At 46.2% G+C, this 11327-nt stretch overlaps 1 protein-coding gene across 1 annotated transcript in view; it reads left to right on the top strand.

Annotated features, from left to right (window-relative positions):
* Positions 1–10814, top strand: part of DNAJC16 (DnaJ heat shock protein family (Hsp40) member C16) — a 39043-nt gene extending 28229 nt beyond the window's left edge. Inside the window, exons 8-15 of the mRNA XM_024749815.1 lie at positions 1413–1543; positions 3234–3417; positions 4390–4572; positions 4714–4790; positions 5929–6009; positions 6101–6199; positions 6772–6942; positions 7441–10814. Coding sequence (XP_024605583.1) covers positions 1413–1543; positions 3234–3417; positions 4390–4572; positions 4714–4790; positions 5929–6009; positions 6101–6199; positions 6772–6942; positions 7441–7837 — 1323 coding nt within the window. The 3' untranslated portion in view covers positions 7838–10814. The remainder of the gene's footprint in view (positions 1–1412; positions 1544–3233; positions 3418–4389; positions 4573–4713; positions 4791–5928; positions 6010–6100; positions 6200–6771; positions 6943–7440) is intronic.
* The last annotated feature ends 513 nt before the right edge of the window (positions 10815–11327 follow it).

Below are 11327 nucleotides of genomic sequence, written 5' to 3'. Positions count from 1 at the left end.
CCACCAGGGAAGCCCACTACGGTTGTATTTTTGCTGTAACTTCTTGATATGGATGTCTAGTTCATTAATTTCTTTTCTGTTATATTCATTTTAACATTACTCTCCAAGTACTACTGATACTTTATCTGAGTCCCAAAGTTTTGATAAATAGTATTTTCATTAATCACTTCAAATTCAAAATATTTTCTTATATCTGATATGCTTTCTTCTTAGGTCAATAAATTATTCAGAGTTTCTTAATTTCTAAACAAAAAGGGATTTTCTGGTTTCTATCTTATATTGATTTCTTGTTTAATTGTGGTCAGAGAAGCTACTATATATATAATTTCAGTCCTTTGAAATATATGAAAGTTAGTAATAACAAAGTGGTCATATTACAGTTTTGTTGTCCACCTTTTATACTCAGTAACATTGTTACTTTGGAGTTTTGTGGGGGGTTTTGTTTCTTTCTTTTTGTTTTTTCGGCCACACGCAGCGAGGCATGCGGGACCTTGGTTCCCCAGGGATTGAACCCGTGCCCCCTGCAGTGGAAGCACAGAGTCTTAACCATCAGACTGCCAGGAAGTCCCAGGGAGCTTATTTTCAATTGTTCAGTTTCCTATAAATCTTGAAGTAAATTTGCCTAAAAATTCCCAATTATTGACTTTTTAAATCTGCTAGCATAAAACAGTATATAAAAGTTGTCCAGTGAAAAGAGCACTTGATTTTTCCTTTGACCTGAAATAGCTACGTCATTGCTCTCAGCCCTGCTTTTTTTTTTCTTTTTTTTTTTTTAGTCTGCGTTGGATCTTTGTTGCCACCTGCAGGCTTTCTGTAGTTGTGGCGAGAGGGGCCTACTCTTCGTTGCGGTGCGCGGACTTCTCATTGCAGTGGCTTCTCTTGTTGCAGAGCATGGGCTCTAAGCACGTGGGCTTCAGTAGTTGTGGCACGCAGGCTCAGTAGTTGTGGCTCATGGGCTCTAGAGTGCAGGCTCAGTAGTTGTGACGCACGGGCTTAGTTGCTCTGCGGCATGTGGGATCTTCCCGGACCAGGGCTAGAACCTGGTTCCCTGCATTGGCAGACGGATTCTTAACCACTGCGCCACCAGGGAAGTCCCAGCCCTGCATTTTTTAAAAAGATCACCACATGTTTATCTGCTCAAATGAGTCTGACGTACGTGGTTTTATTACTTTAGCCAGGATCAGGCACTTCTTTTTTTTGGTTTTTTTTTTTTTTGGCCACGCTGCACGGCATGCAGGATCTCAATTCCCTGACCAGAGATCGAACCTGTGCCCCCTGCATTGGGAACACGGAGTCTTCACCACTGGACCGCCAGGGAAGTCCCTCAGCTACATGTTTACTAAGCTGTAAGTAAAGCCCATTTTCAGTGAGAAAACTTAATCAGAACCCACTGTCTCTTGGTTTTTCTCCAGGCCCGAGGTATGAAGAAACAGGTCATTGATGACTTTATCACCCAAAACAAGTATCTGTTGGCAGCCAGGCTCACCAGCCAGAAGTTGTTCCATGAACTCTGCCCTGTGAAACGGTCTCACCGACAGAGGAAGTAAGGACTGAAGGCTTTGCCCCTGCTCATCAGTGCAGCAGAGGGGCGTGTTGCATTTTACTACGAGGCAGTTAAACGTCGACCCTGAGACAATCAGAATTTATTCTTCATGTAACAGATATTGATGAACAACTATGACAGTGAGGGGTATAACAGTCCAGGGCACCTTAGGACCAGATTATTGGGTGTGCCAGAGAAGATCCCCTTAAGAGGTAACACTTTAGCTGAGCCCTGAAGGATGAGTAGATTTTGCCGGGTGTCAAGGAGAGCCTGGGTCACTGTAGAGCAGCATGGAGTAGGAGAGAGTTACTGTTCCTACCAGAGTATTCCACACAGGGTGAGCCTCTGGGGGTCTTGGAGAGGAGCCAGGTTAATGACTAAACAGTAGAGAAGTGAGAGTACTGAGGCAATGGTAAAATAATTAAATGGGAATAGTAAGGCTGAGGCATACTTATTCATACAGAGTGTCTAAAGTCTGGAAATACAGGGAAAATACTTATTATACCTCTTTCAGATTAATGAATCCGTGCCTTTAAATTTAGGGCTGTTTCATCTGTGAAAGCTGTCTGGATGTGAGTGAAATCTGTCTGGATATGAAAGGAAAACATTTTGATCACGTTTTGTGAAAATACAACTAAAATATTGTCTAAAATAGGAAAAATTCCCTGTGTTTCCAGGCTTTTCAGTTTCCTTTATAGACTAAGAGAAGAAAGACTTTAATTAAACGTAAGGCAGGTGATCCTGGGCTTTAAGGATTGTTATTTATACCGCCTTCAGAAAGTATCCCCAGTCCACGCACTCCTCCCCTTTGTTAGCACCGCCACCCTCGCCAGGTCACTGTCACCTCTCGTCGAGGCCACCGTGTTAGCCTCCTAACCTTCTCTGCCTCCGCTCCACTCTCCCACCCTCAGTCAGTTCATGTCAGCCAGCGATCCTCCTAACACTGTGAGTTGGCTCGAGTGCCCCAGTCTCAGGGTCTTTGCACTTGCGGTGCTCTCTGCCTGGAGTGCTCAGACCCCACTTCCTCTTATGGCACCTCCTTCACACCTCTGCTCAGCCAGTCTGATGGATCGTGACTCCCAGCCCACCCTTGACTCTCTCCCCTTCACTTCTTTTTTTTTTCATGACCCTTGTCCCTACTTGTCACGATCTGTCCGTCTATCTATTTGTTATCTGCCTTCCACACTGGAATATCAGCTCCATGAGGGCAAGAGCGTTGTCTGTCTTACCTGGCATCTGTTGAGGGCTCAGTAGTATTTGAGAGAATGAATGCATGAATGAATGATTAGATGAACTTTCCCTTGGCACCACTACAAAGGAAGCCCTTCAGAATGAGGCCCAGTGGCCCTGGCCCCAGATAGGCTCAACCAGCCCTGCCTGCGGTGGGAGAACTAGAACAGGTGCCTTCTGCAAGGCCCTTCTGCATCAAGGGTTCAGTGACCATTGCCTTCAAAGGCATCTCTAAATGTCGTGAAGTTTGGTTTGGGGAGAGCATCACCAGTCTAGAAAGAAGCAGGTCCTTAATGCCTTGGACATTTTCTCTCATTAGAGGCTCCCCCGTGAAGCTTTCATTCCTAAAACATTCTCGTTCACTTTGTAAATGAGCGTCTCCTCTCTTTCACCTTCACTTGCCATTCAGGTTCTAGCCGTGGCCTCAGGGATTAAAGTCTTCTCTTTTGCTGACATGCAGGTACTGTGTGGTTTTACTGACCGCTGAGGCTACCAAGCTGAGTAAACCCTTCGAGGCTTTCCTGTCCTTTGCTCTGGCAAACACACAGGACACAGTGAGGTTCGTGCACGTCTACAGCAATCGGCAGCAGGAGTTTGCCAACACCTTACTGCCAGACAGCGACGCGTTTCAAGGAAAATCAGCGGTGAGTCGTGGATGCTGTCCTGGTCTCGAGCTCTTCACAAGCACGTGACGCTTAATTCTGTGTCCTCCTTCCTCAGGCGTTTTCAGTGTAGATTCCAGGAAGTCCAGGAATCTCTGAAGCCTGTTTGTTCTGTTTTGTTTTGCCTTATGTTTTCCGAGTGCTTGGAAGCCATTTGACGTTTTTTTTTTAATTGAAGTAGAGCTGATGTACAATGTTGTGTTAATTTCTGCTGTACAGCAGAGTGATTCAGTTATACATATTCTCTTTCATACTCTTTTCCGTTACGGTTTATCACAGGATACTGAGTATAGTTCGCTGTGCTGTCCGAAGCCTGTTTTGAAAGCACTCCTAAACTAGTCTTTAACCATGCTGATTTCACCTCCTAGATTTTCAGCCTTGGACCTTCACAGAAAGCATCTTCCCTCTGGGTAAAGATTAAAGAGCATCAGCCCCTTTCACCAGTCTTTCCCCTTGGCAGGTCTAGTCTTACAGTGCCTAGTTTGTAGAATCCTCCTTAGGCTACAAGTAATAGGCTTTCCAAACGTCTCCCTTCTGTGCTTCTGCCTCTTTTACTTCATCCTAATTGATTTCACCTTCCTTTTCCCTCCTTCGTCATCGCTCTCTGCAGAAGCATGAAATTTTTCTCTTTTTCATCATCTTGGTAGTTATGGAAAAAAATCTCTCGAAAAAACAAAGGTTTCCTTCTTTATGACATTAAGTCAGAAGTTATAGAACAAAGTCTATTGAGAAGAAGGAGCTTTAACTTTAGCAAAAGCTCTGGAAAGTCACCACAAAACTAATTTCTTTTGTTAGAAAAATGTCAAATCTCTTGCAGATATTGTATCCTCATCCATACCTGTGTTTGAGCTTCGCTAGACCTGTTTTTTCCATCCTCCCTGAAAAAAACCCAAGCAACAGTAACTTCGCATTCTTTTGAGAATTCTCATGGTTTTTGCTCTCTTTTTCTCCCAGGTGTCTATCTTAGAAAGGCGCAACACAGCAGGGAGAGTGGTGTATAAAACCCTGGAGGATCCCTGGACCGGGAGTGAGAGCAATAAATTCATCCTTTTGGGTTATCTTGACCAACTGCGGAAAGACCCAGCTCTTCTGTCCTCGGAAGCTGTGCTCCCCGACTTGACCGATGAACTTGCCCCTGTAAGCACATAGCCAGGAGAGCGGGCACCGGGCAGGGCTCCTGAGCCCCCAGAGCAACAGTGCCATGTTGGAGGCAGGGGTCTTCTCTCTCCGGGGCTCAGGGGTCCAGGCCTGACCATCACCCATTTTCTCCCTCAACAGATTTTTCTCCTTCGATGGCTCTATTCTGCTTCTGACTACATCTCAGACTCTTGGGACAGCATATTTCACAGCAACTGGTAGGAGTATTGCCAAGTTTGAATTTCTTTCTCTCTGTTAACTACCAGGACCGCTGTTTTTTTCTGAGAAGAGTCCACTCTTCTTTGATTTCAGTGTGGACTCCATAGGCAGGTGGAAGAGTGTTTACATATTTTCAACAACTGTTCCCCTTTTTCTTTCTTTCAGTGACTTCCCTTTTTTTATATTTGCTGATTGACCCTTTCCCACTGGTGGGGAAAGAAAGGATCACCCCTGGCTGCCCCTCCAGCTAGCAGAGCCTGGGACCATCCTCTTCATCAGAGCACCTCTGGTGTCCAGCACAGGGCCTGACACACATGGAGTCCAGTGAATAGATGCACAAATGAATCCGTGAATTAATCGGAGAAGGGAGGGCTATACCACTCCCAGCCAATGAGACCATGAGCTCCTGAGGACAGACCATGTCCCACTCATATTCATGCTTCCTGGCCCCCAACCCAGCTCCTGAAAAACAGCAGGCCTTTGATGGGTGTTTGTGGGTGAATAAAATTTCAGAACACCTAGTGGAGATCTTGAGAAGTCAGCTTTGCCTCCCTTCTCCTCCCCTCTGGGCCACATCTGAATTATTCTGGCCAGAAAAAAATAAATCAATCAATCAAAATAAAGGAAATAATTCCACAGACCTTTTTAGTCACCTGATACTACCCTTGACATTAGAATGTTCCTCCATGTTTACAACTTAAATCGTTTGTTACCCGTCTTATTGTTTCCTTCTGCAGAATTTATTTACCAAGCCTGAGACACAAAAACTTTTTGAATAAGTGATCTGTGCATTAGAACAGTGAGGGAAAATCCTCTGCTTTCACCACCACCACCACCCCAAAAAACCTCTGCTTGTATGAGATTAGAAAGTGTCAGACTTCGCTGGCGGTCCAGTGGTTAAGACTCTGCACTCCCAATGCAGGGGTTACGGGTTCGATCCCTGATTGGGTAACTAAGATCCCACAAGCTGCACGGCGCAGCCAAAAAAAAAAAAGGTGTTTGTTGATGTGAAAGCTTTTTGGTTTGGGGTTGTTTAGGGTTTTTTTCCTAAGCCAGAGAGGAGAAACCTAAAACCATTCATTGGCACGTCACAGCAGCCCACATAGAGCTGACCAGAGCTTGTGAACTTCATTGTAGGCGGGAAATGATGCCCCTTCTGTCCCTGGTCTTCTCTGCCCTCTTCATCCTTTTTGGCACCGTCATCATCCAGGCTTTCAGGTAAGAGCCTCCGTGTCTGCTCAGTGCCGTGTCTGAAGGGTGAGCCCCGGACCGTACAAACCTTCTGGAAAAGTCCTTTTTCTTACTTCAGTGACTCAAATGAGGAGCGAGAGTCAAGCCCTCCAGACAAAGAGGAAGCCCACGAGAAGACTGGGAGGACAGAGCCAAGCTTCACCAAGGAGCCCAGCAGGTCGCCCTAACCAAACACCAGCACCTCGCCCTCAGCAGCAGCCCTGTGCGCCGCGGGCTCTGATGAGCAGCGTCCGAGGGTCTAGTACAGCTAAGAGCCCTGGCTGCCCCCCTTGTGAGAGATGTGGATTTAGGCAAGAGTCGCAGCTGACGAGCGCTGACTGAGACTGCCTAGGCGTTCAGACGCAGGACTAGTTATCTTCTCCTCAGTACCCCGAGTTTCTCAATCCCAGATTTAATCATGAAGGCGGGAAGCAAGCAAAGAAGCATGTCAGGGAGATGCTAGATGAGCCAGAAGCAGAGAACGGTGCGTCACCACAACTGTGTTGACGGCCTTCATCCTGTCCTAAAGCCGCTTCTGCACCAACTGCACGGCAGCACCGGCAAGGCTCTTTACGGTCCCGGGATAACCAGATGGGGGTCAGTCCCGCCCAGCCCATGCGCCAGGCTCGAGACTAGTAAATAACATATCTAGTCTGGTTAGAACATAACATTTTCTTCCACTGGTTCCTTTTAAAAGTCGTGGCATTCCCTTATCCTACAAGATCTTAATTCCTCAGTTTTTCTCCACAGCAAGATTCCTAAAAAAGGCTTTGTGGAGGTGACCGAGCTCACAGATGTAACGTACACCAGTAACTTGGTGCGCCTGAGGCCAGGCCACATGAACGTGGTCCTCATCCTGTCAAATTCCACCAAGACCAGCCTGCTGCAGAAATTCGCTTTGGAGGTCTACACGTTCACTGGGTGAGCTCCTGCGTGCACGTGAGAGAGGGCAGGGGCTGCGGAAGCAGGAGGGGGAGAGCCTGCACACTTGGGTAAGGAAGGAGCCGGAGGGGCTTTTTCCGTGCAGTATGTGGGCTGTGACCTTTCCGACCCAGACCTCTAAGCCATTGTGTGGGGACCTTTCTTCCCCTTGACTTGGTTCTGAACAGAAGAGCTTGAACTCGGTCCTCCCTGAGCCCTTTCGGGGAACTCTCTTCTCTAGCTCTTGTGCCTTTTCCTGAAGCCAGACACAGAGTGATGTGAGTGACGCCCAGCAAGGGACAGGAAATGGATGAGGGGCTCTTGCCGCCATTGTAGGAGCCCTCCGGGTCCCGCAGAAATCCTTCGTTTCTTCTGTATTCAGGCCCCACCCAGCACAAAGCCTTTTCCTATTATTTAAAATCTGACTGAGGTACTTGTGTTCCCTGCGACTAAATGTGTCGGGAAATACCCTAAATCCTCCTTCTGTCCTCCCTACAGGAGCAGCTGCCTGCACTTTTCCTTCCTGAGTCTAGATAAACACAGAGAATGGCTGGAATACTTACTAGAATTTGCTCAAGATGTGGCCCCGATCCCAAACCAATACGACAAGCATTTCATGGAACGCGACTACACAGGCTACGTACTGGCTCTGAACGGCCACAAGAAATACTTCTGCCTCTTCAAGCCCCAAAAAACAGTCGAAGAGGAGGAAGCCATGGGGTCGTGCAGTGACCTTGACTCTTCCCTCCATCTGGGTGAATCTCGAGGGAAATCTTCTGGCCTTGGATCCAGGCCCATCAAAGGAAAATTGAGCAAGTTGTCCTTATGGATGGAACGGCTGCTGGAAGGCTCCTTACAGAGGTTTTATATCCCGTCGTGGCCTGAACTAGACTGAGAATTTCTAAAAGAGGCTCGAACTCTTCAGACTTTTTAACAGGCCCCTGTGAACCGGTATTTTCAGGACTCAAACTATCACAATGGACAGAGTATAGATTTTAGATTCTTCTTCCAGAACAGTGGCTAGAAGAATCTTTCCTTTGTCCTGTTCTAACCTAGGAGTGAAAAACACCAAACGCTGAATTCCCCACATCTGAATTCTTTCCTTTGGGTCTTTTCGCCTCATTTGAATGCCACACTATTTAAAATAGACTGCTCACTCCCTCTTCCTTTGTCGCCCGGCCCCGCGCTCGCCCCCCACCTCCCCTGTCCTGTCTCTGTGCTGTGGGACAAGCACAGGGCTGGACCCTGCAGCAGAGCCTGGGGGGACCTCGTGAGCCTGGTGTGCCGGTCGGGCCATCTGTCCCCCGCCCCGCCTCGGCCGTGCTTCTGCCGCGGTGCATGCTGTAACGGTGGGACAAGCCACCGCAGCTTCTGGGCCCTGTGTCTCAAAAGAGGCCTAGTTCCAAGCGATCTAACATTAGTGTTTTTTTCGGTAGTAAATGGCTAAAAGTATATTTGGGGGGTATCCTCCTACAACAGCTTGTCAGCCACGGTTTTAAAAGGTTAGGACTGCGTGGGGGTTTCTGCACGTATGTTTGGTTTTCTTCCGGAGACAAGAGAAGGGAGGGCTGGGCAGTGCCTGAGCAATGCCTTCTTGAGCATCCCATCAGCCCCCTCCCAAACACTAAGAGTAGCCGGGGAGGGATCCGCGTGGCAAGAAGTACTGTAATGACCTTGAGCCATTTACCTGTATGTTTTCAGATGCCTTTCTGCCTCTGTCAGTTTCAGGGTGTGGATATTAGGAGCCATAACTTGTAATCTTGCTCTCTGAACGTAGAGGTAAGCTGCTATAAGCCAGTAGATGTTAAAACTGACGACACGTTATTCCTGCCGTGAGTCAGGCTCAAGGAACCTCTTCCCTACAGTGATGTCTCTTTAGTAAACTATCAGACATATCTTTGTATCAAGGAACTTAAAATTTCTCAGCAATTGTATTTTGAATACTGTTACCCCAAAAGTGCTGTGTCTTCAAGTCCTCTTTGGTGACAAGTGAGCCAAGACACGTCCTAGGCTTCCGTTTTGCTCACTTTGAGCTTCTGGCCTATATTTTGATGTCTCATCTTAATTGTTTTCACTCTTAAGTTACAACTGCTTCACCAGTAACAGGGTCAGACCTGTCATCAGCACCCCAGCTCGCTGAGCTCCAGTGAACGATGGACCCCAGGCGGGGCCCTACCAGCCAGTTAAGAGAGCTTACCTTTTCTTTTTAAAGCACGCCACCAGTGGAGTTTGGACAACCTCAAAGTGTTCAAATGTCAAAACAAGTTGCCTTTTTGTAAAGTGAAGGGTCAAAATCAGTGATGGGACAAAATAGGTCAATATTTTCTTTAATCGTAATTGCTTTAAACTAAGCCATTTGGATTGAGCTACAGTGGCAAGGAACAAATTATTTGAGCCCAGAAATCCCTAGTTTTCGTGGAATCTGTAGCTTTATTTAAAAAAATAAATCACTGCCAGGCTTTATTTTTCCACATGATCCTCTAAAAGTGGGTGTTTATTCTTATTGCCGTATCTCATGGCATCTGGCCTAGGTAGAACTGATCAAGGAATTCATTTTTGGCTCTGTGATGCACCAAGTCCTCAAAATTATTTTCTCCATCTCTTATGGCCAAGTTGCTTATACGAGTAGTGTTTTGGTTCAGTGGTAGGTTTTTATTTTTTTAATTTCTGGTACTAATGGGATTCCTGACCTTAATTTCTGAAAACCAAAAACACCCCAGATTCGTTCACTTTAAAAAATTGTATCATTAAAATAAAAAGCACCTTCAGACAGCTGCACCTGTCATTTGTATAAAGAAAGGAAAGTGATAATAGTGAAAGCGTTCCTAGGAAATATTTCAATCCAAAAAAAATCATCTACAGATCCGTTTGGGGGCTGGTAGCTATCTATGTCCCCCAAGAGGAAACTGGGAAGCTTTTAAACTGACCTTTACCCTTGACCACCTAAGCCTTTCCTCCTGAATGTCATTTCCATGAATCTGTTTACTTTTGTGTCAAATGTATGAGCCACTGCCCTGGTCAGCCAATGCTACCATTTATCTTACATATGTAATCACACAGACCCAATTTTGGTTCTAAGTTAACTTCCTAGTCTTCGAGTGTCTTGAAACTGACAACGTTGATGTTTTCAGAGGTAGGTTTTTCTGATTGATACAGACTCTGCAACATGTTTAGCAGATGAGGACAACAACTGGCTGAAACAAACCTTTGTAGATATACGCACCCATTTTTTAAAAAATTTTTTTATCAGCCCAGGTGTCGGTGGCACAATCTAACACCGAGTTCATCACCTCCAACTAGGCAACATGTCAGCGAGCAGGCCTGCCCTAACTCCCACTGGGCACCACAGGCTTGCTGCCTTCGCTTATCGACCGTGAAAACTTGGTTGTGGTTTCAAATAATAGGTTGATTCCCTCCTTATTCAGTACGTAAATGTTTTCCTGCTATAAAAAGAAGTGGGATCTGAATGTGTTTTAAGTGATTTGCATTGTTTGGGGAAAGGGATTAGGAGCAAACACTCAAACATTTTTTTCCAAGTAAAATTCTTGAAAAGCTGATGCAAAATATTCTTTACGGCTGAAACGTTGGTCATGTCCAAATACCTGACATTGTCCCTTGAAACAAACGCAGCGTGTCTGCTGCCGAATCTGTTCAGTTTGTCAAGGAGGATGATGACGCTTTCGAGACAGACCTGAAAACAAGGTGAATATTTTGCAGTTTTGATACTCTTAGGAACAAATAACTTATTTGGCAAATGGTGTCTTTTTTATGTTGTTTTTGTTTTTTTATTGTGAACAGGCGCTGAAGCTGATGTTATTTTGTTTTAAGAATATTACAGACTGGAAACAGAAATAAACTATTTTAATGTGTGATGATTACGGGTAGCTCTTATGTCACGAGATGATGATTTGACTATGGACACATTATCAACAAAACTGAATTCGCATGTAACTCAACACGTGCTTAAGGTCATCACGCCTCCACTGCAGATTTGGGGAATTGCTGTCATAGAGGGTGGGTCAGCTTGAAGAGAAGATAATGCAAAACAGGCTCAGAGGGAGCGGGTTAAGGAAAGGCCACTAAGAGCCAGCTGATGTCACCTGGTTTTGAAGACATTCTTGCATCTTCCTGGGCTTTTTTTTTTTTCTTTTTTTGCGGTACGCGGGCCTCTCACTGCTGTGGCCTCTCCCGTTGCGGAGCACAGGCTCCGGACGTGCAGGCTCAGCGGCCATGGCTCACGGGCCCAGCCGCTCCGCGGCATGTGGGATCTTCCCGGACCGGGCCACGAACCCGTGTCCCCTGCATCGGCAGGCGGACTCTCAACCACTGTGCCACCAGGGAAGCCCTTCCTGGGCTTTTGAGTGGGAAGTTTCTTTATTAGGATC

This window comes from Neophocaena asiaeorientalis, unplaced genomic scaffold (assembly GCF_003031525.2).
Source record: "Neophocaena asiaeorientalis asiaeorientalis breed wild unplaced genomic scaffold, Neophocaena_asiaeorientalis_V1.1 scaffold275, whole genome shotgun sequence".
Taxonomy (NCBI): domain Eukaryota; kingdom Metazoa; phylum Chordata; class Mammalia; order Artiodactyla; family Phocoenidae; genus Neophocaena; species Neophocaena asiaeorientalis.
This window is presented reverse-complemented; position numbering and strand designations above follow the sequence as displayed.